The following is a 17,255-nucleotide window of genomic DNA, read 5'->3' as shown; positions in this document are numbered from 1 at the left end:
AGCCTTATCTCTTGGAAGACAATTGTGTAACTATGTAGCTTACAAGGGGTGACAGTGTGATTGTGAAAACCTTGTGGATCACACTCCCTTTATCCAGTGTATGGATGGATGAGTAGAAAAATGGGGAAAAATGAGGATGATTTGGGTGTTCTTTTTTACTTTTTTTTAATATTCCTATTTTTATTCTTTCTGGTGCAAGGAAAATGTTCAAAAATGGATTGGGGTGATGAATGCACAAATATATGATGGTACTGTGAACAGTTAATTGTACACCATGGATGACTGTATAGTATGTGAATATATCTCAATAAAATCGAATTAAAAAAAAAAAAAGCACACATCTAATTCCAAAAAAACCAGCCCCCAATGCCAGCCACTGAATTTGATAATCATGCAGGATCCTTTTGTCAATGTAATTTAATTTGTTTTTAAATATCCCGCTGGCTGGGCCGGAAAGACAAGTTGGCACAGAACTGGCTAATCTCACAGGACCCGGTCCCCAGGGAGACACATTTTCAGAGACACGCAAGGAAAATTAAAAGGCAGAGAGGTTCTTAACTTAACAGGTGACCAGTCGCTGACACTAGCAGTGAAGAATATTGATAAAATACTGTCCTTGACCCCCGCTCACAACAAGCCACACCCTCCCCTACTCAAAAGCTTGACTTGGAGCTCACTCTCCCGTGGTGGCCCCGGCCCGCGGTGGCAGCCCATCTGCCGGTGCTGACACAGAGCGCCCCGTGCCTGGCTGCGTCTGCCAGCCATGCACCTGCTGCTATGTACTCATGTCTTTTTCATGTGTTTATCTCATCCGTCCAGTGAGACTGAAGGCAAACACCATATACTCTAAGATAATTAAAACACGACAGCACCTACTGGGGAGGGAGGGTGGGGATGGAGTGCAGTTCCAAGACTACCCCATCTCGGCTGATGTCACCTCTGCCAACGTCAATGGCAGACGGCCCGAGAAGGTCAGCCTCCAAGGCCAGCGCCCCGTCCATGCAATGGCCCTTGGTGGCAGAACCCCAGCCCCATACCCAGGGGAGGAGGGCTCAGGCCGGTGTTTCCCTGGGCAACCGGCCCTCCTGGGCTTTGCTGGTTTTGACTTCACAAGTGGTGGCAGCTTGTTTCTCTGCCCTGTCACTGACAGCAGCGGAGAATCTCTGTCTATAAAGATCAACCATGCGGAGCAGGGTAACATTTGCCAGAATACATTTTCAGGGCTTGTAAATCAAATTCTGAGCCTAAACCACTTGACAGCTCTTAAAAATAGTCTGAGTCCATATAAGGCAAGATGAAGGAGGCAAAAGAAGACTTGATTGAGGTGTTTTTTAAAAATTTTTTATTTTTACCCCAATTTTATTTCGGCTTGCTGATGGCTACCTTTCCAAATAGAATCAATTTGTCTGTGATGTCTAAAACCTAAAATTAGCAAAAACGGGTTCATAGGGGATGCGTTTGTTACACTTTTCCACCCGTGGAGACAGATCTGGCCCCCTGGTTGCCACGGGAGTGACAGGCCACACCTACCTCCTGGATGTGAGCCACGATCCCCGCCTGGGTCTCAATGTCCAGCTGTTTGATTCTTTCAATAAACTCTTCTTTCCTTTCACACTGCAGAGTGGTGACATGTGTTAGTGGGGGCTGTTTCACAAGGGAGGGTAAAACGTGGGGCCACCATAGCCACAGAAATGTGGTTTCAAAATGAACCCACCCTGCCCCGCCCCAGGTTTTCCTCTTTATAACCAGGCATGTGCTTGTCCTCCTACCAGCCTTTATACTGATAATCCTCTAGAAGTAGCTCAGACCATCTACATCAGAAGCACCTGGAAGCTTGTTTTTAAAAGCCCCTTTTTAAGCCCCATCCCAGACAGAAAACACTGTGATGGGGCAGACATTCGTGTTTTAAGCAAGCTTTCCAGTTGATTCTTACACAAGTAAAGACCCAGAACCCCTGCTTTAGGCCCAGGGTTGGCAAACTTTTATCAGGAAGCCACCAGATGGTAAGTATTTTCAGCCTTGCAGGCCATACAATTGCTGTTGCCGTTGTGGTACAAAAGCGGCCACAGACAATATGTAAAGGAATGGACATGGCTGCGTCCCAATAAAACTTTATTTATAAACGCAGGCAGTGGGCCGCATTTGGCCCACACACTGTAGTTTGCCAGTCCTTGCTCTAGATGTTCCCACACCGGGTTCTAATGGCCAACAGTACCCTGGCCTGAGGGAGCCCCACCCTGGCCCCTTGCCCAAGCTGCCCTGGTGCTAGAAACAGCTGCCACCTGGGATGGCAGCCACTTCCCTCCCAGGAACCAAGCAGCCACCAGGCAGCTTCACTCCTAAGGGCGTGTTTTATCCCCACACCTCCAAACACAAGATGGTACCAGCCACCCCACCTCCCCCTGACCAGCCCCTACCTGGACAGCACAGCCCAGCACCAGCAGCAGCACCTTCTTAATTTCCTCCATACTTTTCCCTAAACCAAAAGAGCAACACATTTAAGTTTGACTATTTGCCATTGGAAAAAAAAAATCAGACAAGGAAAAAAAAGGAAAGAAAAATCTCCCTGCCCAGCAACACCCATTTAGATATACACACTTTCCATCTGTTTTCAACATCTGGGTTTATTTATTTTTTAAACCAAGATAATTCTGTACATTCTATTTGCCGCCCTTTTCCATCCAAATATATCCTATCTGTCCATGATAATTAGTGAACCTCAACATCATTCCTTTTCAGTGTGTGGGGTAAGCAAAGTAGAGGAGAGAGCGATTCCCACAAAATATGTGGAAGAGGTCTAAAATAAGGCTGCAAGACACACGCGTCCATACAGCTTTACCTTTTAACTACGGAAACTTTCAGACAAAGGAGAACACAGTATAATGAAGTCCTATATGCCCATCACCAAGCTGCATGTTTATCAAATTTTAGACATCTTATATCATCTCCCAACTCCAACCCCCCTTTGTTTGTAAGTTTTATTGTTTGTCTGGAATATTTTAAAGCAAATCACGGACAACACTTACACACCATGTTTAATGACTGCATAGTTAACTTGGTACAAAGGTCATACAACTTTTTCAGCCAACATCCTTTCAGAGGTTCTATTTTTCTAAATGTTAAATCTAAATGATGCTAAAAAGAAACTTTAGCTGCTAATTCTTGCTGTATATCCTTATTTATTCTCTTAGGTTAGACTCACAGGTTAAGCTTTGCTGATGGCTACCTTTCCAAATAGAATCAATTTGTCTGTGACAGATTGGTCTCACCATTTCACCCTCTCATAACAAATAAATGATCAGCTCCACTTCCCCACACCCAGACCAACACTGTCTTACTGCTTGTGCCAGTTTGAATGTATTATGTCCCCCAGAAAAAGCCATGTTCTTTGATGCAATCTTGTGGGGGAGGACGTATTAGTGTTGATTAGGCTGGAACATTTGATTGAGTGTTTCCATAGAGATGTGACTCAATCAACTGTGGGCAAGACCTTTGACTGGATAATTTCCATGGAGGTGTTACCCCATCCATTCAGGGTGGGTCTTAATTAAATCACTAGAGCCATATATAAGAGCCGACAAACGGAAGGAACTTAGTGTGCTGCAGCTGAGAGGCATTTTGATGATGGCTGTCGAAAGCTGACATTTTGGAGAACGCCATTTTGAAACGCAACCTGGGAGCAAGCAGACGCCAGCCACGTGCCTTCTCAGCTAACAGAGGTTTTCCAGATGCCAATGATCCTTCTCCAGTGAAAGTACCCTATGCCTTACCTTGGACACTTTATGGCCTTAAGACTGTAACTTTATAATCAAATAAACCCTCTTTATAAAAGCCAGTCTATTTCTGGTGTTTTGCAAAAGAGCAGCATTAGCAAACCAGAACACTGCTCGTCCTCAGCTGTGCCAATCAGATAGGTCAAACATCGTAGCTCCTCATTTTAATTGCATATCTAGCTATGAAGGTGAATGCATCTTCATCTGTTTAGCAATCATTAAATAAGTAGAGTCAGAATACTTGGGCTCCAGCCCTGACTTGGTCACCCAGGAGTAGTGAAGCCCAGACAAGCCATACTCCCTCCCAGTCTGTGAGCCTCAGTTTCCACATCTGTAAAAGGGGAGGCAGCTGGTCCAGGAGATGTGCAGGGTCCCATTCGTGTATAAAGTTCTTAGTTCTACCTTTCTCATTACACCCTGTTCTATGTGGGGGAGAAGGGACATGACACAGAAACAGCATTGCTTTCTTGAAAGATTTGCCAACACTCACTCACACTGTCAACCAAGGATGGCTGGGATGGAAAAAAATCAAACTCCCATCCGAGGAGCCAGCAGTGTGGTTCATTTCAGGTTGTGAGTATAAGGGGCGCCTGGAGTAGCATGTGGTCTCCTAAAACTTCTTGACTGAGGAACGGCTGAAGAGGGCTTCTCCTGAGAAATGACTTCACTGTCAGCCTCGGAGCTGGGAGTTCCCTCAACCAGAAAGGCATCCCCTCCCAGCCAGGAGGCCAGAGGGACTGGTGGGCTGTCACAGGAACTCTGGAGGCCACCTCCCTGCGGGGGATTCAGATTCCATGCACGCAAAGAATACGGCTCAGAGCTGCTGATCAATCTACTATGGCAAGCCCTCGTCTTTGTGAGTAAGTGTAGAAATTCGTCAATATCTGAAATGGAAAATTTCTCAGACTTCCATGTTTTTCTAAAAAACTTGAGGCCTTTTATTTGGCACAAGAGGCTCTAATCCATAGGCATAAATATAGAACCACAATGACTCAATTCTCTATAAAAGCTGAGTTATTGATCAGCCACTTAATTTTAGTTTTGATGAAAAGGAAATACCCATGATCACTGATAAAACCTCCCATCGGTCTTACCAAAATCTTCCTGTGGCAATGACACTCTCTGGCTCGGCCCACGCTTACCCTTCTCGCCTCTTTCCCCTCAGTCAGCCAACAGATACTTGGCAAGTGCCCAGCGTAAGGCCCCTTAGTTGATATAAAAGGCACGGGCCTCTCCAGCTGCCGCTGACTTCTCTTCCAACCCTGAATCCACCTTTTCAAGGGCCACTTACTGGTTCTGTAACTACCAGAAGACTGAGATGCAGGAAGAGAGCATTTTAAGGGGCTCAGATCAGCACAGAAGTCAGAGCTCATGCAGAAAATCTTTCTGCACTCTACTCATAACAAAGGCCCCGAAGGATCTAATTATTTATATTTTAGAACAATTTAGACAACTCTGATGACCCATTTTTCCAGCCTGCAGTGGAGTGAAACAGCACATTGAAAGTGGGAAGAAGAGGTAGAGGAGCCTGTGGCTGGCAGCAAGAACGTAAGCTGGTAATAGAACTGCAAGGAAGAAATCGGAGCCCTCATGCACACAAGAGCTCAAAACAACATTCTGAGGCTGGTCCGTGAAGGAAAGAATGGGTTCTACTCCCTCGGCACCCTCCCTTTACCCAGAGAGACAACCTGGAGCCATTCATTCATTCTTTCATTCATTCACTTACAAACATCCATCAGGCAAAAAGAAAAAGCTAAATCTGGTCCAGAGCACAGTTAGAAAAAAGTATGGATTCCTGACTGCTAAGTTTTGTAATAGGGAAAAAGAAGGGTTTTAAAAGTAGAGAATTAATTTTAGAAAACTTTTCATAAAAATAAAAAAATTAAAGTTTCTGGTGATGAACAGAGTATTAGGAAATTCACCCCTGCCCTCATTCAAATGAAGCAGTGTTGTGCTCATTCTTACCGGGCTAAGTGAATAAAAATATTTGCTTATAATCAACACATCCTGTGATTTCCACCCCTGCAAAGATTCCTATGAAACCTACCAAAAAAAAAATAGGTGAAGCTGATGCCCAATTTCTTTCAGGATTTCAGTAGTACCAGAACCAGAAGAACTAGTGTTATTTTCAAGTCTACCAGATTGTAGGTTTTGCAGTTTCAAAACATACCAGCAGACTCTGCCCTGGGTCCCTGCCAGCCAAGCTGGCCCAGTGACACAGTTAAGCACCGACTCCACCACTTCTATTGCAGCATCAGGTCAAGAGGAGCCAAACCTACAAACAACTGCCCCCTACCAAGCATCTATGCGTCGGGCGCTGGGCGCTGTGGACATGCAGACATCAGCACAGTCCTCTGAGCTCAGACCAATGCAGACTGGCAAGTAAACAGGGCTGGACATCTAGTTTGGGACCAGGCAAGGACTTCTGAAGGAAATGACATCTAAGCTGAGACCAAGGATGAGGAGGAGAGATGGACTTGGGGAGTGGGCACCCAGCACAGGGAACACGTATGCAAAGAGCTGGGTGTTTGTCAACCTGTAATGTTCTGTGGTTAATCTCATTAGATTTGGTTTGATCTTCAGAGAGAGCAGTGGCGGGGGGGTGGGGGATATGAAACAGCATGAATTTCTGTACCGAGTGAGTCACAAGCAACTGCTGTGGAGCAGGAGGTGTGGGTAGGGGTTAGGGGTGCCAAGAACCAATCAGATGCCACCCACATCTACCCACAGCTCGGCCAACCCCATGTAAAATGGTTCTAGTGAGGGTGGGGGAATCCCAAAGGGGACTCCCACCACAGCCTGACTTAATGACTGAGTCTTAAAAAAAGCTTACTTTATGACCTGCTTTCTGGCGTTTTAAAACAGAGTGACACTCGCCAACCTTTCCTGGCACAAATGGAATGCATATAGGCATATCTAAACTATATATAATACTATGTATGTTTACAGCAATCAGCTTCCAAAACAGAAGGAGAAAACCCTGATATCGCTGCTGTGGGGATAGAAATGTAATTGGACAATTGAGGTATAACAGCCTATACAATGTAGCGGAAGGATTAGATCAGGGATGGAAAATTCTTGGCACTGATGCTTTGACTTTCTAATCCTGTGTCCATGGCAGACATGGCTAATCAACCTCAACACTTCCTTAGTGAACCTGGAACTAGGCCTCAGAATCCTTCTGAACACAGCACTGAAGACAGCCACTGCCATTCAATGGAAGGTGGCTCCTGAAACAAAACTTATCTTCCATGCCTGGTAGATGATCTCCCTATTGCCTCTATGCTTTGATTCCCTAAGATGGAGCCATTTAAATGCTCAGGACACACATCCTGGTCTCTGGATAAGGAAAATAAATCTTGTCGTCTATAGATAATTACTTAAGGATAAATCTGGGAATTTAGGCAAAGGAAGGCAAACAGCTTCTCCAAGAGGGACTCCTTTGTGCCCTAAACTTGCACACACACTGTCCTGCTGAAGTCAGAAGACACAATGATTCATCTGCAGAAACAGGGTCAGAGAAAAGCAGTGAGACCGATTACTCTATCTTGGTAACTCAGCCCTCGACGACCACAGAAGCTCAGGACCCCCAAATCACCACCCAGGCTGAGGTTTTAACTTTCACAACCTGGAAGAAATGACCCAATTAGGTCGAGTTAATACTGCCCTCTCCACCGGCCCTGTGCTCCTATAGATCACTACTGCTGTTTTGTCCTGACACTTTTAAGTGCTGTCATTCAACTGAACCCTCAGAACAACCCCAAAAGGACAGCGTTATTCTCTCTGTTTTACAAACAAGCATGAATGCAGAGAGGCCAAGTTGCAGAGCTCAACAGAGCTAAGATCTGGTAGCAGGTCCATCACCACCAGCTCCCCCCAGCTCCAGACCATCTCCTTTCACCTGGAACTGGCATTACTTCTTCACCTTTCCTTCTCCTCACCAGGACCTTAAGCCCTTCCAGAGCAGGGGTCTACCTTGTTGAGCCTTCTGATCCCAGTGCCTGGAACGGTCCCCGGCACTGGGCAGGTACGTAACCAGCGTCTGCTGAATGAATGAATGAGTCAGGGTCAAGTACCAGGGAGAAGAACAGAGAAAACGTTTACGTTTCCTTTCTTGTTAGGATGTATGTGTTTTCCCCTTAATAATTCTACATTCTAGTCTCTTATGACTTACATGGTAGAGTCAACCCACCACTAGCTGTGCTTTCCTTTGCTTTCCATTTTAAAACCGGTCATTTCATAAGGATGATTACAGGGTTGCCACAGTGATTTGAAAACAGGACCGCGTTGACCATGACTGTTTCTCCTGAACACGTAAGGACCTCCTGAGACTCACCCACACAGGTGCAGCTCTGTGGGGCCTCCTGGGAGTTGCTCGCACCGAGAGCAGCCATCAGGGTCCTCTCTGACCCTCACTGCTGAGAACCAGGGTAGACAGTGAGTTCCTTGTGGCCGGCGTGTAGAGGTCACACGGGGAGGCTTCTCCATCACGTGTCCCTTTCCACAGGACCCGAGGCAGGCACCTCTACACGCCACTGCACATCTCGACAACAGCCGCGGGAAACCCTCACCTAGCTCCCGGCACCCAAAAAGTCACCACACAGGACCTCCGCCAAGCAGGAACACAACCATTACTTAGTCATTCAATAAATGTCTATCAAATGTGGACTCTGAGCCAGGCATCAAGCCATGGGTCTGTGTGAAATGGCACAGGGGCCCCCGGGGAAGCCCCGTCATCCCAGTGGCCCCCTCCTCCCAGCTTCTCTCCGTTGCTCACCTCACGTCAGCCCCCACCCCACGGATCTCCAAACGTCACCGTCTGTGGGCAAGAAGCAGCCTTGGTCTGAATGATGGAAGACAGTAGCTCCCCAGGTGGCAAAAAACAATCTGAAAGAACCACATCAAGCCCCCAGAACACTGTCAGCACTTCAGATGACTCCCTAACCCCCAGCCTGCCCATGCCACGGAGGCTGAGAGCTAATCCACTTCCAAAGACCAAACAACCGGAAAACAGCAGAAAAGTAGAATCCACCACAAGAATTCAGCTCGAGACCAAAGAGTTTGCGGCGGGAGCAGACAAGGTGGTAGGGTGGGAGGTCCATCCCAGGAAGAGGTCCATCCCAACCACCAGGCAGAAAACTCAGAGCCCACGTATTATCCATGAACATAAAGACCTTTGACAAACAACATCTCTTCCCTCCTCCTCGGACGGCCACAGCCGCAGAGAACAGTCCTGCTGGAAGCCATGGCGTGGCTGTCGCGGCCAGTGGAGCCTTTTTTCCTGTGTAAAGACTATCGCTAAGAAGTTGCCTAAACAAAGTCTGGTTTCTAGGCAGATCCCCGGGCTGCTCAGAAGGCCGGCATCTTGGCTGTGTTGTAATACTCGCCAGTGCTTGGTGTTAACCAAGCTTCTCACGTCCCTAGAAAAGCAAAGTGCTGGCTTTCAGCTCGAGGCCCAGCTCCCACCCGCATTTAAGTGGACTGAAAAACTCATTTCTGGATCAAGCAAGGGGCACAGAAGCAAAGCGACAGGCTGGAAGCAGTTATCAGTTTAAAACAGTGTTTGCTTGCTTTTTTGAACTTGCTCCCTTAAGTATGAAACAGGAAATATTAACATGATCAAATGCTGAGTAGATTAGAGTTGGTGTTTTTTTTTTTTAACTTATTTCTTCCTCCTCAATCAAAGGACTCAAGGTTTTTGAAATACAAAAATAAAAATATATACATAAACAGGATTAGAGAGTCAAGGCTAGGAGAAATGAAACAAAAATAACAAGTTCAGGCTGGAAAAAAAGAAAACAAGAAAGCAGGGGAGAAATGCAGGAATTGCTAATTAACCCTGAGCGGTAGCCCCCCCCCCCCCGACATCCCACCTAATCACAGGGCAAGCAGGACCCTGGGGTGGGGGCGGATGGAAAGAAGACAGGAGGGGAAGGGACAAGACAGCCATTTTACTTTTTAGAACAATCTCACCAGCAAGAAGCTTGTTCCCGACAAACCATATCTGAGCCCTCTCCCCCCTCCTGGGGAAACACTAACCCTAACAGCTGGGAGCACTCCAGGCTCTGAGACCCCCTCGTTTGTCCCCAAAGGCAGAGCTGTGCAGTGTGCACTGAGCGAGGGAAGGTTTCTATGGGATCCGAAAATCACTTCAAGAATGCCCTTGACAGGAGAGCAAGTAAATACTGAGAAGGTTAAACGTGAAATTCCAAGGAGTCCTGGGCAGCCCGTTTCCCTCTGGCCCTCGAAACCTCAGCTTTAATTGTGGCAAAACTCTTTTTCCTTGTCCCCAGAGGCTGCCACCCCTCGTGGGTCTCCCAGCACATGTGAACTCCTCTGCGCTCGTCCCACCCAGGACACTCTCCTCTGCTTCTCTGTTGAGAGTTCTTCGAGGATCTGTCCTAACACTGCCTCCTCCAAGAAGCCTTCCTGACCTGCTGAGGCAGAACCACGAGCCTCTGCACTCCAGTTAAAGTACATGCATTCTCACACTGTTTTTCACCCTGGACGTGGTTAGAGACTCCATTTTCCTCTCCTCCCTGCCCCAGTGCAGACTGTGGGCCTATGTGCCTCCGGGGCCCCTGGACCTGGCATGGCAGACATTGGGCCACCGAGAGCTAAAGGAGGCTTGGACCAAGCTCCCCCTGTGAGCCTCTGGCCTCGGGGCAGCTGCCATGGGAAGGAAGGATTCAAGGGCACTTGGTCTTCTCTATGGGAGGTTCAGAAACTGGCTCTTCTGGTTTTTCAGTCAGAGCAGCAGGCATAAGAGTGTCCCACACTTTACTAGGAAGGGAGAAAATTCACAGCATTTTATGTACAAAGAATGCTCTGACTCCTCAGTGCTTTCTCTGAAGCTGGAAGCCCTATCAGTAACCACCACAACAGGGAGAAAACGCAGAACGGAGGGTTGGACCACCGAATAGCAACTAAGGACATCTCCAAAGCCATTGCCAAAGGCTCCAGCTGTACTCACAGACAGGACCCCACGGGGGTGTCAGCCCACCCAAGGGCTCCGGGGAATCCTGCCTGGCATTTGGACCTCAAGAAACACCAGGGAAGAACAGCAACCCGGGCTGGCCCTCCTGCCTGGGACCAGCAGCTGCTCATCCACACATACAAGCATCTGCTGATAAATGCATCTTTTGCTGACGGGAACACCATGCTGAGTTCCGCCACCTTATCTATGAGGGGCTGTGGCCAGAGACACATCTCAGAAGACGTTTTCCTGATGGCACATGGGGGAAGGTTGGAAGAGCTTCCCGCTTTCCTGCCCCTGTGCCTTTCCAGGATCCCTGACACCAGGTGGTGGACTCCGCAGCCGCCACTGTGCGAGGATGAGTGGTTACGGGCCAGTCAGGCTGAAGACTAACTGGAGGTCAAGCACATCTCTTCCGGCTCAGGCAGAGAAAAGGGGGACACACTGGCCAGCTGGGGCCCAAGGAGGAGCCCCCTGATGTGTGCAGTGATTCGATGCTCAGCCGCCCCCGGCCCCATGCCCCCAGAAGCTGCTGCTGTGCTCTGGGACCAGGGCCCGAAGGGATGGCTGCTCTCCACGAGCGCTGTCTCGGGCTGGCCACCCGCTGCTCTGCTCCCTCTGTCTCAAGGCAGCTGCAGCTGCTGCCGTGCGGACAGGGGCAGGGGCAGCCAGACCCCAGCAAGAAAGGGGACGCCAATGGAGAGAAGCCACATCCCTGTTTGGGATCTTGGTCCAGTCCCATCCTAGACATGTGGGTTTTCCTGTCTTCTTGACCCCTCATTCATTCCAGGAGGTTCTGAATGGTAAAAAGATCTCCCTAGGAACAAAGCAGTCCTGGCCACCGGAAACTCTGTTCCTTGGGCCCGGGGGCTTATGTCCACGAGTGCAGGTGCAGATAAAAGTACACAAGAGAGACCCTAAGATGGCAGCTAAGTGAGACAGGGCAAAAAAAAACACCTCTGTGAAAAATACTAGATAAAAGCCAGAAAGTGACCCAGAACACCAGTTTCTGCGATGCACCAGCCGGACAAGGTCTGCTAAATCCACAGGGACCATGCATTTGGTGAAACCGGGAGTCTGTGTTCTGAAACGAGTGAGTGAGCCGGCTGAAAGTCCAGCGGCCGCAGTGCGGTGTGCGGAAACCATGGATTAGCGTTTGGAGATGGACTAGTTCTTTAAAAAAAACAAAACAAAACCCAGGAGCAGCTGCAGATATGGCAGAGAGAACCACACAGTGAAGCACGGCAGGAGCGGGCCTTGTGAATGCCTCAATACCTGGTGTGGAAGATAGCCCTTCCCACACCCACTGCTAATTGTCTTGGAGCCAGGAGGGCAGAGGGGAGCCAAAAGGAGAAAGAAACCGCACCCCTTGCAGCCATCTTCCTGGCGGCTGGGGACACTCCTGCCCGGGGCTGGAGCCACAGCTCACAGCCGCATCAAGGGTCCCAGTGTTATGGGGAGTGTTTCCCACAACACCGCACACACGCCACAATATCGGCCGTGGACAGTGGCCTTTAGTGCACCCACAGCTAACTGTCCTGGAGCTGGGAAGGCAGAGCTGTGCGAAAAGGGGGAAATTAACACGCCCCATTCAGCCATCTTTACAGCAGGCTGGGAACGCCCCTGCATGGCCCGGCGGCCCCTGGAGGGCCGGCATGCACCTGTGACGTGGCACAGCCTTCCCTCAGCAGAGGTCCTGGAAAAGCACAGCTGAGAAGGGGGGCCAGCTTGGAAATCCCAGGGACCCTACGCCAATACCAAGGACTTGTGGGTCAGCGGCAGAGACAATCTATGGCAAGACTGAAACGAAGGTTTAGACTCTTGCAACAGCCTTAAATCTCTGGGAACACCTGGGAGATTTGATTATTAAAGCTGCCCTGCCTCCCTAACTGCCCAGACACATGCCCCACATTCAGGGCGGACAGTACCAACAACACACCCAAACTTAGTGCACCAATTGAACCCCACAAGAATCAGACCCCCACACACCACAAAGACAAAGTTGGGGAGAACTGACTTGAGGGGAATAGGTGCCTTGCTGACGCCATCTGCTGGGTAGAGAAAGTGTATGCCACCAAGCTGTAGATCTGACAAATTAGAGACTGGTGTTTCTTCATATCCTGAAAGAGCTCTATCAAGTAAAGCAAATGCCAAGAGGCCAAAAACAACAGAAAATTTTAAAGCATATGATAAAACCAAACGATATAGAGAACCCAAACCCCAAACACCCAAATCAAAAGATCAAAGGAGACACAGCACTTGGAGCAATTAATCAAAGAACTAAAGATAAACAACGAGACCCTGGCACAGGATATAAAGGACATGAAGAAGAGCATGGCACAGGATATAAAAGACATGAAGAAAATCCTAGAAGAGCATAAAGAAGAAATTGCAAGAGTAAATAAAAAAATAGATGATCTTATGGAAATAAAAGAAACTGTCAACCAAATTAAAAAGATTCTGGATACTCATAGTACAAGACCAGAGGAAGCTGAACAACGACTCAGTGTTTTCGAGGACCACAGAATGGAAAATGAAAGAACAAAAGAAAGAATGGGGAAAAAAATTGAAAAAATCTAAATGGATCTCAGGGATATGATAGATAAAATAACACATCCAAATTTAAGACTCATTGGTGTCCCAGAAGGGGAAGAGAAGGGTAAAGGTCTAGAAAGAGTATTCAAATAAATTGTTGGGGAAAACTTCCCAAACCTTCTACACAATATAAATACACAAAGCATAAATGCCCAGCGAACTCCAAATAGAACAAATCCAAATAAACCCACTCCGAGACATATTCTGATCAGACTGTCAAATACTGAAGAGAAGGAGCAAGTTCTGAAAGCAGCAAGAGAAAAGCAATTCACCACATACAAAGGAAACAACATAAGACTAAGTAGTGACTACTCAGCAGCCATCACGGAGGCGACAAGGCAGTGGCATGACATATTTAAAATTCTGAGAGAAAAAAATTTTCAACCAAGAATACTTTATCCAGCAAAACTCTCCTTCAAATTTGAGGGAGAGCTTAAATTTTTCACAGACAAATGCTGAGAGATTTTGCTAATAAAAGACTTGCCCTACTTCAGATACTAAAGAGAGCCCTACCGACAGAGAAACAAAGAAAGGAGAGAGAGATGTAGAAAAATTTAACAGACATATATAGAACATCACATCCCAAATCACCAGGATACACATTCTTATCCAGTGATCACAGATCTTTCTCCAGAATAGATGATATGCTGGGACATGAAACAAGCCTCAATAAATTTAAAAAAATTGAATTTATTCAAAGCACATTCTCTGACCACAATGGAATACAAACAGAAGTCAATAACCATCAGAGACTTAGAAAATTCACAAGCACCTGGAGGGTAAAAATGAGGGGGAGATGAAAACTTTCCCAGATAATCAAAACCTGAGGGACTTCATCACCAGTAGATCAGTCCTATAAGAAATGCTAAAGGGAATTGTGCAGGCTGAAAGGAAGGGACACTAAACAATTGACTGAAACCACATGAAGAAATAAAAGATTTCCAGTAAAGATCACATGGTAAATATAAATACCAATACTACTGTATTTTTGATTTGTAACTCCACTATTTACTTCCTACAGGATCTAAAATACATAAACTGTAATGATAAATCAGTGGTTTTGGACTCAATATAAAATATGTAATTTTTGACAAGAACTACATAAAGGTGGGGGAATGGAGACGTATAGGAACATAGTTTACGTGTTCTATTGAAGTTAAGTTGGTATCAAAGAAAAACAAAATTATTATAGATTTAAGATGTTAAATTTAAGCCCCACGGTAAACACAAAGCAAGTATCAGAGAATATGACCATAGAGATGAAAAGTAGAGTATGGGTTACGAGAAGTGGGGGAAGGGGCAATGAGGAGTTAAGAAATGAGGGTAGGGTTTCTGTTTGGGATGAAGGGAAATTTCTAGTAATGGATGCTGGGAAGGTGATGGCACTGCAACATTGTAAATGTGATTAATCCCACTAATAGAATGCTAGGGAGGGGTTGGAATGGGAAGATTTAGGCTGTACATATGTTTCCACAATTGAAAAAAAAAAAAAAAAAGTGTAACTAGATAATGACAATTAAATGCCAAGGGTGATCCTGGATGGGATCTGAGGATGGAGGACAGGAGGCTCAAAGGGACACAGCTGAGATATAAGAAAGGAAAAAAAGGAAATATGGAATGTAAGCTTTGTATCAATGTTGAATTTCTTGAACTTCTTAGTGCGCTTAATGGGATTCCATAAATGTTCTTGTTCATGAGAATTGTATATGTGAATTATAATGTTTGTTTAAGGATCTGTGCATCTTGCTCTCATATGTTCGGAAGACAGAGCAATAGATGAAGGATGATAGAGAGGGAGGGAGGGAGGGGGGGAAAGGAAGAAATGGTGGTGTGACAGGATGTTAAAGTTGGTGGATCGGGGTATCGGGGGAGGGGGGTCGGGGTATGCTGGAGTTCTGTGTATGGGTTTTGTATTGTCTTTGCAACTGTTCCTGTAAGTGAATTTATTCCAAAAAAAAAAAAAAAAAAAAAGTATACGAGAGTGAAAAGGAGAAAATGCAGCCCGTGGGAGCTCAGTGACAGGCAGGAATTAAGCTCCAGCTCTCTGGAAGATGTGCAGGGGGATGTCCATTTGGTCTTTCAAACTCACACTGAGTGTCACAGACTAAGATGAGTTAGAACCCACCCAGCAGGAGTCCCGTGGGTAAAGGTGGAAACAGATGAATGACTGACCGTCCGATCCACTAAGGAGTGTGAATAAAGTGTCATGGGATCCCAGGGGACAGACTTTGGTTCCCTAAAGAGTATGAGTTTGTTGGCAACAGGTACCGGGTGGCATCATCTGATTCCTTGTTTATGAGAAGCTGGGACCCCCACGGCATCCACCAAACGCTCAGGAACCTGAACCCAGACCCAGCCTCTCAGGAGGAACAAAACAGGCCGCCTCGCCTGTGTCTGCACGCCCATGCTGTGGGCTGGGGAAAGATTCTAAAGGAAGCAATGTGCTCTTGGCTTGATGCTTCCGGGCAGAAATCCCGCCCTCTGCAACCTCACCCTCCCTGTCACGTGTCTTCACTGTGCTGGCTCCAGGCCAGCACCCGAAGCTCCGCGGCCAGCAGCTGCCCGTGGCCGACGGCACTGCCCCGGCACAGTGGGGGCAGGGGCGCGCTCACTCACCAGACAGTGGGTCTTTGCCAATCATCAAAACATTGGGCAAATTCATTACGATCAGCTGCTGGAGCACTTCCTACAGAAACAAAGGGAGAAAGAGGCCATGAGGACCAGGAAACAAAAAAAAAGGAACGATTAAGTAAATTACAGTTCATCAAGTCCCTGGATGATAGCTGGAAGACACTATATAATAGAAAGGGATATTTACGATAGAAATACATGTGAAAAGTCAAATACAAATTGTACTTCTGCCTTCATATCACCAGATAAAATTATGCCTGCATGTGGTACAGACACCCTGGAAAAAAGAAGCATTAACAAGCTAGGATAGCAGGATTATGTGTGCATTTCTTTTTTTTTTTTTAAGATGTCAATTATTTTTATTATATTGTTTGTATAACTAAAAAAGAATATAGAATAAAGGTTAAAGAGATGCTACCAAGTCTTTATAACCTTAAGACAGGATCCAAGTGCTAAGCAGGTCCTTTGATACAAGAAACTTCCATCATTTACAGCAGTGACTTCCCTGGGAGAGGGAAGATTGCAGCTAATCTGCGCCAGCCAGGGAGGTGGTGCAGGGGAAATGAGCTGCCTTCTGGCCCTCACCCCAAAAGTCTTCCTAAGAAGGCCCAGCCACCAGGCAGCATCGTCCCCCTTTGTCCAGGGGTCTTTCCCAAGCTCTCCTTGGGGCGTACTGGCGTGTACCCTAACCCACCACTTACACTGCCCAGGCATTTAGCAGGGCAGGGTGGTCTCCCCTGCCCAGATGTGCCCTGTTTTTCACAAATCAGGAGATATTCAAATTTTATAGAAGACAAATAAGGGGAGTGGGTGTCATAACTATTCTTGGTGTTGCAAAAATGGCTCTAGAGAAATTCTTCACCAAGAAAGCTCCTCTCATGCATTTTAAAACACTTTTCCACCGAGATACTGCTTTTCCAGGAGTCAGGCTATTGCTGAACATGAGAAATCTGCATATTCAGTGTGAGGGAAACAATTAATTACATAACTAGCTGGTCCCTTGTGCCCAGCTGAACAACTCAGACCCACGGTCGAATTGTGACACTGGAGTGGTGGCCTGCACAAGCACAGTGGCAGAAGACAACCCCGTCAAGGAACATAAAAAGGATTTCACCCTTCCTCCATACTGTATTTCTATGGATCCTGTCCACGCTGTCAGCTGACGGAGGCGGTGCTAAACCAGGAGGTGCACACCACTCTCAAACACACTGGGGCTCGCCTTCCATTCTTTTCTGGGACCTACGTCACCGTGTGAGAGCTGGCCAAGGGTTTCTCAAACG

General features: G+C 46.9%; 1 protein-coding gene across 4 annotated transcripts in view; it reads right to left on the bottom strand.

Annotated features, from left to right (window-relative positions):
* Positions 1-17,255, bottom strand: part of CCDC88C (coiled-coil domain containing 88C) — a 136,094-nt gene that overhangs the window by 72,261 nt on the left and 46,578 nt on the right. For 3 of the 4 annotated variants that reach the window (XM_037832053.1, XM_037832056.1, XM_037832055.1), the window contains 3 exons: positions 15,961-16,030; positions 2,418-2,476; positions 1,531-1,614 (listed from right to left, as the gene is read on the bottom strand). In XM_037832053.1, the coding sequence (XP_037687981.1) occupies positions 1,531-1,614; positions 2,418-2,476; positions 15,961-16,030 (213 nt within the window). Of the gene's footprint in view, positions 1-1,530; positions 1,615-2,417; positions 2,477-8,947; positions 9,041-15,960; positions 16,031-17,255 lie in introns of those variants that run through there. The other variant, XM_037832054.1, reaches the window with a different exon arrangement.

This window comes from Choloepus didactylus, chromosome 4, assembly GCF_015220235.1.
Source record: "Choloepus didactylus isolate mChoDid1 chromosome 4, mChoDid1.pri, whole genome shotgun sequence".
NCBI lineage: Eukaryota > Metazoa > Chordata > Mammalia > Pilosa > Megalonychidae > Choloepus > Choloepus didactylus.
Note: the sequence above shows the minus strand (reverse complement) of the source record. Positions and strands in the feature narration are given on the sequence as shown.